The 18,984-nt window shown below is 36.1% G+C and overlaps 1 protein-coding gene across 1 annotated transcript in view; it reads right to left on the bottom strand.

The window, feature by feature from the left end:
- RNF13 (ring finger protein 13) overlaps positions 1-18,984 on the bottom strand; it is a 156,392-nt gene that overhangs the window by 114,465 nt on the left and 22,943 nt on the right. Inside the window, exons 2-3 of the mRNA XM_034661834.1 lie at positions 17,868-17,997; positions 12,207-12,287 (exon numbers count right to left, since the gene is read on the bottom strand). Coding sequence (XP_034517725.1) covers positions 12,207-12,287; positions 17,868-17,981 — 195 coding nt within the window. The 5' untranslated portion in view covers positions 17,982-17,997. The remainder of the gene's footprint in view (positions 1-12,206; positions 12,288-17,867; positions 17,998-18,984) is intronic.

An 18,984-nucleotide genomic window follows, 5' to 3' on the forward strand; every position in this document is an offset into this window, starting at 1 on the left:
TAAAATCTAGTCAGGCCAAAATTAAAAACACTATAACCAAGATGCAAACACAAACGGAGGCCACAAAAATGAGGACAGATGAAGCAGTGATATCAGAAGATGAAATTATGGAAAATAGTGAAGCCAAAAAGAAGAGGGAAAGAAAAGTAATGGACCATGAAGGCAGACTTCGAGAACTCAGTGACTTAGTAAAACATAACATGCAAATCATAGGCATCCCTGAAGATGAAGACAGAGATAAAGGGGCAGAAGGTGTATTTGAACAAATTATAGCTGAAAACTTCCCTAAACTGGGGAAGGACACAGACATCAAAATCCAAGAAGCACAGAGAACTCCAGTTAAATTCAACAAAGGCAGCAATCACCAAGGTATTTCATAGTCAAATTCACAAAATACACAGAAAAGGAAAGAATTCCGAAAGCAGCAAGGGAAAAAAAAGGTCCTTAACTTATAAGGCAAGACAGATCAGGTTGGCAGCGGATCTGTCCACAGACACTTGGCAAGCCAGAAAGGGGTGGAAGGAAATATTCAACATGCTGAATGGGAAAAACATTCAGCCAAGAATTCTTTATCCAGCGAGGCTGTCATTCAGAATAGAAGGAGAGATAGAGTTTCCCAGACAAACAAAAACTAAAGGAGTTTGTGACCACTAAACCAGCCCTGCAAAAAAGTTTAAGGGGGATTCCTTGAGTGGAGGAAAAAAAAAGACCAAAAGCAACAAAGGCTAGACAGGACCGGAGAAAATCACCAGAAACACTAACTCTATAGGTAACACAATGGCCCTAAATTCATATCTCTCAATAATAACTCTGAATGTAAATGGACTAAATGCTCCAATCAAAAGACAAAGGGTATCAGAATGTATTAAAAAAAAAAAAAAAACCAAACAAGGTCCATCTATATGCTGCCTAGGACTAAATCTAATGAAAGAAGTAAAAGACCTATACTCTGAAAACTATAGAATGCTTATGAAAGAAATTGAAGAGGATGCAAAGAAATGGAAAAGCATTCTATGCTCATGGACTGGAAGAACAAATATTGTTAAAATGTCTATACTACCCAAAGAAACCCACAAATTTTATGCAATCCCCATCAAAATACCATTAGCATGTTTCACAGACCTGGAACAAATAATCCTAAAATTTGTACGGAACCACAAAAGACCCTGAATAGGGTCTACCCAAAGCTGTAGAGATAAAGACAGTATGGTACTGACATAAAAACAGACACATAGATCAATAGAACAGAATAGAGAATCCAGAAATGGACCCACAACTACATGGTCAACTAATCTTTGACAAAGCAGGAAAGATTATCCACTGGAAAAAAGATGGTCTCTTCAACAAATGGTGTTGGGAAAACTGGACAGCAACATGCAAAAGAATGAAACTGGACCACTTTCTTACACCATACACAAAAATAAATTCAAAATGGATGAGAAACCTTAATGTGAGACAAAAAACCATCAAATTCCTAGAGGAATACACAGGCAGTAATCTCTTTAACATTGACCATAGCAACTTCTTACAAGCTACATCTCTTGAAGCAAGGGAAATAAAGGCAAAAATGAACTATTGGGATTTCATCAAGATAAAAAGCTTCTTCACAACAAAGAAGACAATCAGCAAAACTAAAAGAGAGCCTATGGAATGGGAGAAGATATCTGTAAACGACAAAGCTGATAAAGGGTTAGTATCCAAAGTCTACAGAGAACTTGTAAAACTCAAAACCCAAAAACAAATAACCCAGTTAAGAAATGGGCAGTAAACATGATTAGACACTTCCAAAAAAGACATCCAGATGGCTGACAGACACATGAAAAGATGCTCAACATCATTCATCATCAGGGAAATACAAATCAAAACCATAATAAGAGACCCACCTCACACCTGTCAGGATGGCTAAAATTAACAAGTCAGGAAACAAGAGATGTTGCTGAGGATGCGGAGAAAGGAGAAGCCTCTCACACTGCTGATAGGAATGCAAACTGGTGCAGCCACTCTGGAGAATAGTGGAGGTTCCTCAAAATGTTAATTTAGAACTACTCTATGATCCAGCAATTACACTACTAGGTATTTATCCAAAGGATACAAAAATAGATTCGAAGGGATACATGCAATCCAATCTATACAGCAGCATTATCAACAACAGCCAAACTATGGAGAGAACCCAAATGTCTACCAACTGATGAATGGATAAAGAAGATGCAGTGTATGTATACAATGGAATATTACTCAGCCATCAAAAAAAATGAGAGCTGGCCATTTGCAATGACTGGATGGAGCTAGAGGGTATTATGCTAAGTGAAATAAGTCAATCAAAGAAAGACAAATACTGTATCATCTCTCTCATACGTAGAATTTAAGAAAGAAAACAGATGAACATATGGAATGGGGGAAAGAAGAAAAGGAGAGAGGGAAACAAGCCATAAGAGACTCTTACCAATACAGAATAAACAGGGTTGATGGAGAGAGGTGGGTGGGAAATGGGCTAGATGGGTGATGGGTATTAAGGAGGGCACTTGTTATGACGAACACTGGGTGCTGTATGTGATGAATCACTGAATTCTACTGCAGAAACCAATATGCACCATATGTTAACCACCTAAAATCATAAATAAATAATAAATAAATAAATAAAATGGGCAACAGATTTGAATAAACATTTCTTCAAAGATGATATAGGACAGGCCAATAAACACATGAAAAGATGCTCAATGTCACTAATGATAAGAGAAATGCAAATCACAACCATAATGAGATAGATAGCACTTCACACCCACTAGAATGTCTATTAAAAAAAAAAAAGATTAAGAACAAGTCTTGACAAAGAAATGGAGAACTTGGAAACTCCACACACTGCTGGTGGGAGTTGAAAATGGCACACCCACTTTGGAGCAATCTGGCTGTACCTTACAAGGTTATACCATATGACCCAACAATTCTACCCTTAAGTATATACTCAAGAGAAAAAAGAGGCACCTGGGCAGCTCAGTTCATTGAGCGTCCAACTCTTGATTTTGGCTCAGAGTCATGAGATCAAGCCCCACAAGGGGCTCCACACTCAGCAGGGTGTCTGCTTCTCTCCCTCTGTCTCTGCCCCTCCCCCCACTCGTGCTTGCTCTCTAAAAATAAATGGGCTAATCCTTAAAAGAGAGAGAAATGAAAACATATGTACACTGATGTTCATAGCAGAATTATCCACAATACCCAAAAAGTAAAAATGCCCAAATGTCCATCAACTGATACAGAGATAAACAAAATCTGGTATACCCACACAATAGATTAGCTGCCATAAAAAGGAAAAAGTACCGATATATGCTACAGAACAGATGAACATTGAAAAAGTGCTAGGTGAAAGAAGCCAGAAACAAAAGGCTATATATTATATGATCCCATTTATAAATGAAATGTCTAGAATAGGCAACTCTATAGAGACAAAAAATAAATAATGGCCTAGGGTTGGAATTGGAGGTGTTGGGGAGAAATGAAGAATGACTACTAATGGATATGGGGTTTCTTTTGGGATTGAGGAGAATGTTCTAAAATTGATTGTGATGATAACTACAGAACTCTGAATATACCAAAGCCACTGAAACATACACTTTAAATGGGTGAACTGCGTGGTATGTGAATTACATCTCAATAAAGTTGCTATTAAAAAAAAACATGGAGTGCTTGGCTGGCTCAGTCAGAAGACCATGTGACCTTTGATCTCAGGGTCATGAGTTTGAGCCCCACAATGGTATAGAGATTACTTAAAAATAGAGTAAACTTAAAAAAAAAAATGAGGACACGAGGCTGGTCAATGAACTAGTTGGTTTTTAGTATAACTTCAGATTGTCTCTTAAATATTCCTGTTTTTACTATTAATGTTGTTGGTTAAATTCTTACCCAAAAAAGTATTATCTGTTGAAAATATGTATTACCTAATACAAGGTCATCTAGAAACACATGTTTCATGAACGCCCTTGAAGGGGATAGCTTCTTTGCACAGGCTCCAGTCCACTATAACTAGTATTTTTGCAGACAACAAGAAAACACGTTTTTATCTTATGGAGGTTTGTTTTTGTTTTTGCTTTGTTTTATCTTATGGAGGTTTTGCTTTTCTTTTTCTCTTTTATTTCCTAGATCACATTGGGTAAGTGGAAATATATTCCAAATGCCTATCTGATCGCCTCTTGGTTTTAGAATACTGGCTGTCCCATCTAAATGTAATTTAACTTGTTAAATATCTACTATACCTTTATTTATATGATCAAAAATAAGATTAACTTGATTGCAAATAGAATTTCACAACCATATGTAAATTAACAAATATCTTCTACCTAAGTTTACTACTTCAAACTAATCTGCAGACATAATAGCTTACTAATGATCTTACCATTAGGGGCTGGGGTGCGGGAGGGCAATAAATCCTGGTGTCCAGAAAAAAGCTAGGAAATTAGATCAATAATTCCCTTTTCACTCAAATTGATGTTGAGAGAGTTAAATAAAGAGATATTTTAACAGATCTAATTGACAATCCTTTGGTTTTTCTATTATCAAATCTAATTCCTAAAAACAACATAATTGATAAAAACTTAAAGATTATTGCCTTGAGTTTTAACACAAAAGTAGTTATCAGGATTTTGACTTTCTGATATTCACGCTCTATGAAGAAAGGACATCTGTTATGTGTTTCCCATTCAGCAAACACAGATAATGCTTCACTGCACAGACCATAACCCGACATTTTAAAAAACAAAATGACTGTGCCCCCTGGTGGCCAATGCCTTTTAGTAAATATGTTACACACCATACCACCATCATAACCACCATGTCATTGTCTGAAGAAAAAAATCCAGTCAAACACTGTCACTCCAATCTAAACACTGAACCAACAAGTAAAAAAATCAAAAGCTCAAAAGACTATAGTACACTTGTAGGATCCGCTACCTCCAACAAGATAGAATTCCTTTTGTTTTTAGAGAAACTTAGTAGATTGAGCTTACATTGGAAATACATATCACCTTCTAAATTGACAAATCATCAACACAAGTCTGTAAGGAATATTTATTCATATTTTATATTCTGTAGTACTTGACAGATCCTCTAAGAACATAAGAGCTTTAAACATGTTCATCAGTTCCAAAACTCCTAACAAAATCTTTGATAGCAAAAGAACATAGAAACAAATACAGAAAGTAAATCCATGAAAACTTAAGAGGTAGCAGAGAAATTCCTCAGTTTTGTAAACAAAAGTGAATCCTGACTAAAAGAAATTCTTTGGTAATGAAGCCAAAAGCATACTGTTGTTGTTGTTGTTGTTGTTGTTGTTTTAAAGAAACAGACCTTCAATTACTCATTACATTATTTGCCATTTGCAGTTTGTCATAATAACTCAGTCACTGTTGAACATAATCTGGTTAACTAAAGTTGAATACAAACTGGTTATCAATCTGATTAAGGGGGCCAGAACTTAAAATTACTAATGAAAATGGTCATATCCTAGCTAAAGAAATTATTTCAGCATTGAGTATTCAAAGAGAATAGCGACTGGCAAAAAGGGATCAGAGAGCACAGTGTTAAACAGAAAAAAATAAAACAGTACAAAGTAATAAGGGTGTTAATACTGGTAATTAGTTTTTCCTGTTAACTTCAAAGACAACGATCAAAGATTCATTTATTAAATGAGAAATATAGGAATGTGGAAAAAATGAATTATTTCATTATGGCAAATTATCACTCAGAAAGGAAAGGAATCATTACTAAATCTCCAGAGCAGTCGGACACTCATATACCAGCAGTATATAAGACTACCTGTTTTTCATATCCTTGCTGGCCATTGACATTGTTGGACTCTATTTTCACTTATGAGTGTGAAATGACATCCTATTGTCATATACATAAGGAGAGATTTTTAAGATATAATAGCAAAAAACTGACAACTTACATATTTATAAATAAAATAATGAAAAAATAAACTGTGATATATTCATAAAATGAAGTATTATGCAAGAGTCAGAATGAATGCAGACAATATAACAACGTAGATAAAATTCAAATATAGTGTTGGGTGGAAAAAAAAGCAATATTAAAAACCAGAACAAACAAAATTTAAAAGCAGGTACAACAATGTTTATAGATTCATATAGAAGATAAAATATGTTTTGTAACAAATAGGAAAATCTAAATTTCAGGATCATGATTATCTATGAGGAGGAAGATAAGGGAATGGAATTTGGAAGAGAAAAAAAATGTTTCAATGGTACTGGTAACATTTCTTTTAAAAAAATGGCAAAATATGAACATCCAGGTGGTAGGTATATAGGATGTTCTATTATTTCCTTACTCTGTGTGTGAAATACTTCATAATTTTTAATAAGTGAAAGCAACCTAAACACAATGACAACCAATGACACAGAGGACTGGTTACATTATGGTGCAATTCAAATATTATTTTAAAAACCGCAGGATGACATGAATGCATATATATTTACACAAAAAGATATCCATGATATTGGATATGCTGTGATTTTGCCAAATTTTAAGAAGCTGCAAAATACCATAAACACATAAAATGAAGGCATAAATAGGTCTATAAAAAACTCACGTAATTATACCCAAGTCTACCGCTATAATCCCTTCATTGTAGAATTATGTACGGTTTTCATATTCTTCTTTATACATGTCCTTTATCTTAATTTTTATGGTGAGCATATATTGCTTATAATCAGAAAAGTATTTTTTTCATGGGAAGAAAAATTAAAAACTACTTTTACCATATCAAATTGAGAAAGCCAGCAAGAAAATCTAATGAAAACTAGTAAATGAACAAACAATAAAGATGCCCAGTAATGAAATAGGAAGTGCAGGGAGTGTGCTGAGTTAGGAGATCAGACATCTTAGCCTTCTTTGACTTACAATGTGGTTGGAAACTAAACAGGACAATGTGCATGGGTCCAAGGATGATGAGATTACCCAAACTGTGGAAGAATATGAGCCAAGGTTGGCTTTGGGGAATTCTACATAAGATGTAGAGGGTTATGTGTAGATTTTCCATGCTTTCCTTCAGGCCCTCCTCCCCCTTACTCTCTTCTCCCTACCTCCACACTTCTTCTCCACATAATAAACTGTCATAATAAAATAATTCATTATTTTCCACATCTAATGAAACACTCTATTCCCTGATAAAGTTAATAAATGAATGAGTAATCATTATCTTTGAAATGAACAGGAAAAGATTTTAAAAGCTCAGAATTCACTGAAGATGCATTCTTTTTATACCTGTGTGCATTTGAAAAATGTCTTTTGATTTTAGAATTCCTATTTTATGTATAAACAGGTGTGATGTTACTTATTTTAATGGCTCTATTTCCTATTTATCCTTTGAAAAAGGAACTCTAACCTTTGTTTTAGTCTACAAATTGAAGGTGATATTATGACAGTTAACAGTTCCTAGGAGTGAGGAAGCCTAAGTATATTCAGCCTTACCAAGACTTCTTCATATCACAAAACTATCAAGTGTTTTGGGAGGGGAAAATACAGTAGCTGCTATTAAGCATCTTCCCTACAAAGTAAGCAAAGGCGGCATCACAAATAAGGCATCCAAACAACCATAGTTCCTTGCAAAATTTGCATTTTCCTTCACTAGAGAAAAAAAATTTTCTCTTCTAATCTCAAGCCTTTGTATGAAACAAAATCATTTCTTCTGAAAGAATCCTGAAGAAGTTACTAATAAATTTTTAAATAATAAGTCTAGTTTGAGGAAAATTAGTGATAACACAGGGTGCTAATTTAAGAATAATGATCAGGAGAAATCATTTATAAGGATACATATATCATAAAAGGTACAAACTATCTTGAACCTTTGTTCTAGATATTAAGAATAATACAGTCAAGGACAAAGCTGCATCCCATGACCTTCATCCTCTATGTCTTCTCATCAACATGAAGAACATACACTAGGTACTAGATTACAGAAACATTGTACCCAATGATCATGGTTTATCTAGCCCAAAAGGTATTTTGCTAAAAATAAGATTTGTCGTTGATAGCTATACTCAATCTGATGCTAGGCTTTAGGGATAAATCTGGTTTCTAATTTTTTAGTAAGCATCATTATGATGAGGGAACAGAAGGCAAGCTGAAGACAAAGCACAAGCTGCCACCCTACAATCCCCATCCCCACCCCTGATTGGATATATGCGACATTCCTCAACCACTCCTGGTTGCCCTAACGCTAAGGGAAGGAAAAACAAATAGTTAAACTAGAGATTCCAATCCTGTAGGACCTAAGTCTCCCTCAGCCTACAATTTTTTTTTTTAACAAGAAAAACATTCTTATCAATAACCTACAGGAAATGTGGATGAAATTAGAGGTCCTTATAACCTGCAGCCCATTAGCAGATACTTGAGGCAGACAGAATATAGTGTTCCGAGCACCTGGGTGGCTCAGATAGTTTAGCATCTGCCTTCAGCTCAGGTCATGATCTCTAGGTCCTGGGATGGAGTCCCATGTTGGGTTCCCAGCTCAGTGGGGAGTCTGCTTCTCCCTCTGCCTCTCCCCTAGCTTGTGCTCTCTGCCTCTTGCACTCTCTCTCTCCCTCTCTCTCAAATGAATAGAGTCTTTAAGACTCCCTTTTCCTTACCTTCCCCAACTCCCAAGTATATAATCAGCCACAACCCTGGTGCAGGCAGCTCTTTCTGCTCATGGGTCCTGTCTCCGTGCTTTAATAAAACCACCATTTTGCACCAAAGACGTCTCAAGAATTCTTTCTCCGGACCTCACCCTACCGAACCTCACCTATGTTCCCAAATCCACATCAATTATCTCCTCTACATATCAAGTCACTTCTTAAAAGTATATAAATAAGAAACCTTCAAAAAGTTTGATCCTCCTGATGATGTGGTTTTGGAATAGGTGAGGTTTGGTGTTGAAAGGGTATAGAAAAATGGGTATTCTCATGCACTGTTAATGGGAATAAATCAGTACAGCCTTTTGGCTTTTTAAAATTATTTTAAGCCTTGTATAATACCCAGTGCTTATTACATCAACATGTCCTCCTTAATGTCCATCCTCCAGTTACCCCATCTCTTTACCCCCTTCCCCTCCAGCAACCCTCAGTTTGTTTCCTAAGATTAAGAGTCTCTTATGGTTTGTCTCCCTCTCTGGTTTTGTCTTGTTTTATTTTTCCAGTACAGCCTTTTGGAAAGAAAATTTAGTGTATCTATGAAAATTTTAGATGTATAAACCCATTGACTCATCAACTATACTTCTAAACCTCTATCCTAAAGAAATTGTGGATAAAAAACAAAAATATCTGTTAGTGGGAAATGACTAATAAGCTATGGTCCTTCATGTTATAGGATACCATTCAGTGCTTCATAGGAACGTGCTAGATCTACAGGTGCAGCTGTGGAAAGATCTCAAGACATAATGCTAAGTGTGGGGATGTACAGGGAGTCAAATTACAGAGTAACATCCTAGTGGGTACCCGTCATTCATAGTGCCCCAAATTTTCTGAACCCACTTTCCCCACACTAGGAATTCTACCTTTCCAAAGCAGACTAAAACAACAAGAAAAACTATAAACTATATTAGCCAGCCTCCATCATAGCTAGTATTTCACTAAAGTATATGGCTAATAACTATGGGGCCTACAGTCAGAACAATCAAGGTGTTAGATTTGAGAATCTGGCGAAGGGTATTTCTTTAGCTTGGGTGGCAGTCGAGGCAGAATGCTTTGAGGTAAGTAAGATCACAGAGGCTTCCTGATGGGAGAAAAGGGTGTTATGCTTTGGGGGTCAGTGGCTGCATCAATCCTTTATCAAACCATTTCTACAAGGAGGTTCTGGGTTTTGTCCCTGACAATTTGGAAACTGCTTCTCCAGGATATAGTAGGGAGTAGGGGACAGGAGGGGCTACGTAGGGAGAGATAGGTAGGGGGCCATGGGATCAGGATGACAAAATTCAAAAATGTAGGAGATAAAAGGAAACCAAAGATAAGGCAACAAACCAGACCATCCTGTCCTAGGTGTCAGAGGTAGGTCTTGTTATAACAGCTACTTGTGACCAACAAAATTACCAGACCGACCCTAAAAAGGAAGCAAAGCCACTTAAGGTGTTATCACTAATCCTTGCTCGATGGTGATATGAATAGAGACATTAAAAGAATTTAAGTTCCCTGGTCAGCTTTCTATAAAAAACCATCCCTAAAAGCCCCCAGTGGAAACCCTGTCAGGACCCCTCACTCCTGAGAGCTTTTTCTGTATCCTTGCTTAATAAACTTCTGTTGCTTTGCTTTACTCCCTCACCTTTGTCCGTGAGATTCCTTCTTCAACTCTGTGGGACAAGAATCTTACTCTCCCACTTCAATACTCTAGATATCTGTATCCCTTCATGAATCCCTTTCTGGGTAAATTAGCTAGAATTGATCCCATTATAAAAATTAAGAAACCTTTCATATATATAAATGGTAATCACTTATGAACTTTTTGAGTTCATAAATTTAAGAACTAAAAAGCACCACATATTCAGAAAAAGATCTGAAGGTCTATAAGATCACATAATACCCTGATATTTAATGCTGAAGAGGGAAGTGGAATTGACATGTATAGGTAAAGAGGGGGTAATGGAAGGCTTTTCCTTTTTCCTCTGTATACTTCTTTCCTGTTTAAATATTTTTACAATGAGAAATAGTCCTACAATGCTGGGAATTTTTTTTCATTATTTAAAATCTTCAAAAAATTAAAAACTAATATGCCCTTCCCAAAGGTGCCTGACATCCTAAATGACAATAATAGCTTTATGAAATTTTAAGACCCTGAAAACATTCTGTGGTACATACACACAATTTCATGTATTCTAACTTACATAACATAAAAACTTCATCTTGTAATGGGGAAGGACTTTCTAACCATGACCCCAGAGGTAGAAGGAATGCATAGTAATTTTTAACTACATATGCAAAACTACTGAAACCTTAAATAAAGTTAAAAGATGAAGGACAAACCAGAAAAAATGACCTGAAACACATATGATATGGCAAATAATAAATTAATATCTCCAGTATATAAAGAATTCTTAGAAATCAATAGAAATAGACATTTTAATTTAAAAATGGGTAGAGAGGGGCCCCTGGGTGGCTCAGTCAGTTAAGCTGAGCACTCAGCTTAGGTCATGATCCCAGTGTCCTGGAACCAAGCCCAACCCTGCTCAGCTAGGAGTCTGCTTCTCCCTCTCCCTCTGCCTTTTCACCCCCCAACCCTTGCTTGTGTACACACACTTTCTCTTCAAAAAAAAAAAAAAAAAAGCTTTAAAAAAAATAAAAAAATGGGCAAAGAGCATTAAAAGGCGATTCATTCTCGCATTCACACGCACATGTTCAAACATACACACACGCAGAAAACTTTAAGATGTTCAAGCTCATTAGATTTTTTTTTAATCAACTAACTAAAATTTGGTAATATCTTGAATTGAAGAGGGTGTGTGGGGGGGGGAGACAGTCTCACACGCTATTGGTAGGATTCTAAACTGTCCCAAACTTTCAACCTGGAATGTACAATAAACTTTAAAACATGTGTTCCATATAGAAAGCAATTCTACATTTGGAAATGTATCTTATACAAATAAATAGACAAATACACAAAAAAGCAGATATTCACTGTAGCACTGTTTATAAAAGCAAAAACTGGGCAACGTAAAAATCCACATGAAAAATTCAACAAATAAATGTTCAAAAACCCATGTATTTCATGATATTGCAAAACCATGCAGCCATTGCAAATAAAAACAGATTCTTCTCTAATACTATGAAATGATGTTCTAGATAGAAAATTAAGTGAAAAGGCCCAAAAACCAAGTAACATGTCTCTATTTAGTGTTAAAATATAGATTATATAAGTAAACACTTACATAAATAATGCATACACATATATCTATAAACATACACACACACACCCCCACACACATAGCACATATCTTAGAAAACAGGTCTGAAATACATACCAAAATGTTAACAGTGGCTAGTTCAGAATGATACAATCATAGGTGATTTTCACTTTCTTCTTTATACCTTTTGAATAGTCAAAACTTTTTAACAAATGAGTATGTGTGGATTTTATGATAATAGTAAGAAATATTTTCATTCTTTAAATAAAGAGCAATAAAAATGACCTTACTAAATACCTTGTGTTTTTACCGCATATTACTATTTGCTTACCTTTAAACCTTCAGCTGGAAGTCTATAACCAAATCTTGCTGGAAGGTCATCAAATGTCTGAGATGCATTTTCAAAATTATACTAAATATAAAATTAAAAACAATTAAGTTACAATCAATTTACACATAACATTAAAAACAAAATGTTTATTATTTAAGTTGTCATTTCCAAAATTCTGATCCACTATCACAGCTTCACACAATTAAATCAACTTTGTAAATGTACATCCCCTAAAACAGCAAGGAATATATACAATTTACTACATACACAACTGCTTAGATTCTGATTTCATATAACTATTATTAAACAGCAGCAATTCTATAACATTAAACCACCTACTGCTTTCTGAGTTTTTCCCACAGTTCCCTAGCAAGGAATTTTCTCAACACATTATTTTCCAGCAAGAGTTCCAATTGACTTTCTCCCAAGAGTCTGATTTAATAGAAGAGATACACAGGATTTCTGGCCCTAGCTGCAAAAGATGCCTTTCCCCAAACAAAGCAGATCAAATAATTTTTAAGAAATTGTCTTTTATATATAATTTGGACATTTTCATCTAAAGCTGAACAATGAAAGAAGGAAACTCAATGATATACATCCATATTAGAGAACTGAAGGCATTCAAGCTCAACTTTCCCCTTCCTTATAGGTATAGATTCCTATGTTACAGTATTTATCAGTTCCCTAACAAAATAGAGCAAAACAAAGCAAGGGTTCTCTGTAATTGTAGAAGATAATACTAATGATAATTGTGAAATGAGTTTGCTGTATTATTTAAGAATGTTCAATCTGCTATACAGAAAAGAGAAACAAGGAAGACAGATGAAACTAAGCAAAGATAGTAAACAAGTAACTTCTGAAACACAGGCGAAGCTTGCATGATGTATTAAAGTTAAGATAGCTTTTTGCAAACAGTAGGCCAAAAGTAGAGAAAAACAGAACACATTGTTTTGCATATAGGTAAAATGGATGGAACGAAGCAAGAGTGTTACGTATAGAGAGCAAAGGATAGTACAAAAGATCAAACAAACTTTAAAATATTCACAAAGCATGGATTAGGTCACAAATCCAGATTGAGAGCTTTGTCATACCTCAATCAAATGCCCACTGGGGATACCCATTGTAAATTCAAGTGTCACCTGCCAGAGACAAGCAGAAAAATAGCTCTGCAGCTTAACAGCAACTTATAGCTGTGTTCAGATGTAAATATCTTGAGTCTCTTTAATAGAGCAAATTTTAGATCCAAAAACCTTTCATCTGTCAATCCTCCTTGCTCACCCTCAACTCAGGTCCTGGTAACCACACTGTGACCAGAGAAAGTTGGTACAGCATTGAGAAAGACTAGACAAATAACAATGGGCAATACGGGATTTGTGTAGCATGGTTCTGGCATTTCACTTGAATCTTATCCTGAGCATCTTAACGTACCCATCTTTTAACTTCTCATTGTATGTTTGTGATTACTTCTCATTGTATGTTTGTGATTAATTCAATAAAATGTGTGATTTGAGCATATGAATTTGGTCACTGAACCTAACCATTCTGTTACCTCCGGGATAACATTACTTGAAAGCCAACACTGCTTCAGGGTAATTTCCTACTGTAACAATAACAAACTTACAGAGTATTCTATTGTTTACAAAGTACTTTAGAGTAACAAAGGGCTTTTTACATCCACTATCACAATGTATCATTGAAGCTCTTAATTAAAACACCTTTCTCTAATTGAGTCAAGTGTTAAACTTCAGAAAGTCACTTAATCCCTCCAAGACCGAAGACACTACTGTAAAATAAAGAAATTGATCTAGATCAACACAGACCAAAGAAAAAGCACAAATGTGTGCAGGCACTACTTTTTAAAATCCGGAAATGGAAAATCTACAAGTTGTTTTTTTTTTTTTAATCACTTCCTATTACGAAGAGTTTCACTTTTTTGGCTAAAATTTCAGAAATAAAATGTCTACCTTGAACAACAATACTTGCAACACTGGGACTTGGAATAAGTTTTGTTACTGAGTGAGACCCATTCTGAAATCGCTTCATCTTTCCTTAAGAGCAAAACATGGATTGTCCCACAATGCCTCTTACACTCACACTGTTTAAAAAGAAAAAAAAATATTCCAGGGTTGCCTGGGTGGCTCAGGCGGTTAAGTGTCTGCCTTTGGCTCAGGTCATGATCTCAGGGCCCTGGGATCAAGTCCCACATCGGGCTCCCTGCTTCTCCCTCTCCGTCTCCCCCNCACACCCCCCCCCCCCCCCCCCCCCCCCCCCCCCCCCCCCCGTCTCTCATGAATAAATAAAATCTTTTAAGAAGAAGAAGAAGAAAAAGAAAATAGTCCTATCATGAATTCGACAAACAGAAACATCGTTAGCACAAAAGTACTTTTTAGTATTGGAGGGTGGACTGCTGCTCATCAAATTAAAAAATGCTTACTGTTAAAATTCTTGAAGTAGAAAATAAAGTTATTCCTCTCTGGAATCCCATCCTTAGCGATTGCCACATAACAGTTTTAATCCACCTCTTTTGAAAGGGTCTTTTCTTAACCAAGACTCTGCTTCAACAGCAGCCTCAACAGAAGGTTTAATTTAGAAAGTAACAAATGCTAACAATTATTGAGCGTTTATGATATCATGCTAAACACCGGACAGATGTACACTTATTTAATCCTTACAAAAACCCTGTAAAGTTGGCCACTATTTTATCATCCTTCATTTTACAGATTGGCCACAAAATGTTGAAAGTAACTTGCTCTAGTAAGTAGGAGGAACCAGGATTCTCACCCAAGCAGTCTGATCCCAGAGTTCTAGCTCTTAACTCATTGCCCCACACTGTCTCTCATACAGTCTCATTTCATAACTTAAGAGATGTTAAGCTATTTGTCCAAGAGTGGCAGAACTGAAATTCATCTCACATTCTAACTCCAGTGCAGGAGCTCTTAATAACCACACTATATAATCCGATCCATTCACACCACTAACCACTGGGTGCTTCTCTCCTACTCTGCCCACTGACCCTCACGACCACCTACCAAGCAACAGGTTCTCTCTGACAAATCCCTTCAACAGAATCAAAAGGTAGACTGGGAGTAAACCAAAATTGGGTTGTTTGACTCTGAAGCTACATTAAGATGGATACTAACTCTCAGTAAGATCATGGAACAGCTCAAGGCTAATTAGTAATTCCTCACTTCGTTTTGGGTCAAAAGAGAAATGATGAGATAAGAGATGATGAGGATGAACTGCTAACAGAAATAACAATAATCTGAAGTACCAAGGAAGAGATGCTATTAAAAAAAAAATACGGGGGCGCCTGGGTGGCACAGCGGTTAAGCGTCTGCCTTCGGCTCAGGGCGTGATCCTGGCGTTATGGGATCAAGCCCCACATCAGGCTCCTCTGCTATGAGCCTGCTTCTTCCTCTCCCACTCCCCCTGCTTGTGTTCCCTCTCTCACTAGCTGTCTCTATCTCTGTCAAATAAATAAATAAAATCTTAAAAAAAAAAAAAGAAAGAATTAAAGCTCCAAGAAAAAGCTGTTAATTGGTTCAAACATTTATTGAATTCTTACTGTATAACTTTCACTAGGCACCAGAAACAAAGTGCAGTAAGACACAGTTCTGCCTTCCAGGTACTCACAAGCTAGGGGGCTTACTGACAAGTCAGCAAGGTGCTATAGTAGCACCTCCATATTCTCTTAGAACTCTAACGAGTTGGACAAACACTGTTGTCAGGGAATTAACAAATGGGAGAATTCAACTGCCAAAAATAAAATCATCTGAATTTTATCTTTACAAAAGCAGCATCCTAATACCAGTCCAAAATGGACCAACCTGATGCCCAATTTATTTAAATCTGTAATACTACACACTCAGATTTCAGGATGCTCTTATTTGATTAAAAGAGCTAACGTTTTCTGGCTCTTGACTCACTTCCTTTTAATGCTTGTGTTACCACATCTAGTTCCTCTGCCTTGATATTTAGTTCCCCTTTTTACTAGTTTCGTGCCTTCACAATCTACTCTCCTCCAGCTACTTCTGCATCAGCAGCCTTCTGTCCTTTAGCGTCAGCATGAAGACTCCCATTTAAGCAGCTCCCAAGCTAATGGTTCCTTCCCTAAATGATATCAACATTTATTCCACACATTTACTTGCTTGAAACACAGGGAACACTGCTGGCAAAGACTGATTGTACTCCTATACCTAATATTTTATTTTGTGTCTACATTAAAAAGAAAAAAAAAAACACCTCAGGCAGTCTCATACACCGCTCGAGGTAGTGGGTGAAGGATGAGAAGAATGATAATTATAATGAAGATAAAAAAGATAAAACATTTACTGTGTGTTAGATACTGTTCTAAGCAGCTTATCTTATTTAATTATCACTACAACATACCAGTTTACAGATAAAGAAACTGAAGTACTTAGAGTGGCTAAGTAATTTGATTAGGATCACACAGGTGGTTAAGTTCCCAGAGCAGACCACTGAGGCTTATTTAACCCACCACATAGCTGAACCATAAAATAACAATCCACTTCAGGTAAAAAGAAAAGAAGGAAAACAAGGAGTGGCAGATGTTAACAAACAACAGAGGAAGGGGAGGGGAGAATATGGAAGAAAGCAAAGGAGAAAAGGGACACACGGGGAACTTCATCCCCTGACCAGTCCATAAATACTCTACTTCATTTCAAAAATCATCCCAAGAATAGTCCAAGGACTTTGGGACCAATTTAGAGGAAAATTTTCATGTCAATGGACTCTTAGTCCCTACAGGTTCTACTTTTACTTCATCCAGACTACTGCAGAAAAAATCTAATCAACCAGTTCCCTATTAAAGAGGGTAACAAAGGGTGACAAATTTCATAGGGATTAGAGTTGATACAATTCAAAAGTTAGGATACAGAAACCAGCCTGGCTCTCCCAAATTCTCCAATGATCCTAGACACTTCCCCAAATACCACAGTATACAGAAACATGGCTGAGGATCACATGCAGCTTTGGTCAGCAACAATTCTGGCCCTTCCATCTACAATGACCTACTGTCGTTAAGCAAATCACTTGTACCCAGAAATTAAAAATAATAAGTCTTTAGCATAGTATCTAGAGTACTGATGTACATACATACACACACAGTTAATTCTTCCTTTTCTAGCGTCACAGAAAATATGCACCTCCCAGGGTAGAGGACAGTAAGACAACCTAGAAAGAACCACTAAAGTTTTGAGGAGCAATCCTCTGTAAAAACTTTTCTCAAAGACAGGGTTGTTGCGCTTCCCTTCTCATTAACGTTAATCTGAGCTTGAAGTTTTCTATAAGCATTTTATATAATTTTTCAAAATATCGTTATCAAAGTCATTAGAGCTATGATAATTACCAAGAAAAACAGTAAGATTCTACACAAATACACAGCATGTAGATACGTGTGTGCATGAGCACTCCTGAGAACGCACATGCTCTCGAGAGCAACATTTATTAGGTGCTTACCGTATGTGAAATCTTACGTTAGATATTAAGCAATAAAAAGATGAGTAAGGTCCTCCGTTTTTAAGTAACAACTATGTGGACACACCTGTATGTTCATAGGTAAATGTCTTATCATTTAGGACTTTTTAAAAGCTCTTCTCTGAAGGGTACTTTTTAGACATGAATGAATTTTGCTGTACTTACTGCTAAAATGTCTGCTTCTACAGGTAGTAGGTTTAAGAATGCAAAGAGCTGGACAGTCAAGATGGTATAGACTTGTGTAGCCGACAGCATGAGCATCCCTATGGAGAGCAGCATCTCGCTGTAAAATCACCTGGAAGACAAGCAAGTAAGTAACAGTGAGCTCTGATGCTCTGTCCCTGAAAACAAGTCATTTCATATATTAATTCCTGATGCCCAAATATCTCTTAACTACAAACATGGGTTAACATTAAAATTAAACCTATTTCAAAAGCATAAAAATTTACACAGATTTGGACATTTAGGTAAACACCCAAAGTTAGTCAACAACTACCTAACTCATGGTGACTAAGTTCTGTGTTTTAACCACAAAACAAATGTCCTCCCACAGCTCTCAGTGTGTAGTACATCTTGTCTACTAACTCGGTTATAAAGGGAACTAGATTTTGATCTAAATAATGACTTAAAAACACTTTACAATTTTTATAATTTTAAGGAATTTTTATACTTCTTTGAATATAACTTATAATTTCTCATGTAAATTTATTTATTTATTCTTGAATATTGTACCCACTTTAGAGAATATAAAGAATAGCCAAGTATTATAAAGTAATATGTTTTGCCTTTTCCCTCTTAACAATATATACCTTTTTCCCTCTCTACATCCCAATGACAATAGCGCAGCTACCTTTTCCAACCTCACCCAATTTTCTACATGAGTTCTTTTCTATTTTGCAGCAAAAAGATACCATTAAGGACCAAACAATAACCAAGTAATAAGTATTAAAATTCTCTTGGTAGGCCTCAACCATTAGTATAACATTTTTTTTAAAGATGAGAACAAAGTTTGCAAAGACAAGGGCCTTTATAATGAATTATTTCATTAAATGCCACCAACTCAAGTAACACCAATTTTGATGATGATTACTGTTGATAAGGTTCCGTATTTGGCAACTACCATACAAACTCAAACTGTGACTCTTTGACACACACTGAAAAAGAAATACCTCTGAATAATTTTTGAACTATCTTCTTACAAAGCCATTAAGATCAAAGAAGAAATAAAGTTGAAAACATTCAAATATAGCTCTATTCCAAAGAGACAGAAAGTAGATTAGTG

Source organism: Ailuropoda melanoleuca, chromosome 6 (genome assembly GCF_002007445.2).
Source record: "Ailuropoda melanoleuca isolate Jingjing chromosome 6, ASM200744v2, whole genome shotgun sequence".
In the NCBI taxonomy this organism is placed as follows: domain Eukaryota; kingdom Metazoa; phylum Chordata; class Mammalia; order Carnivora; family Ursidae; genus Ailuropoda; species Ailuropoda melanoleuca.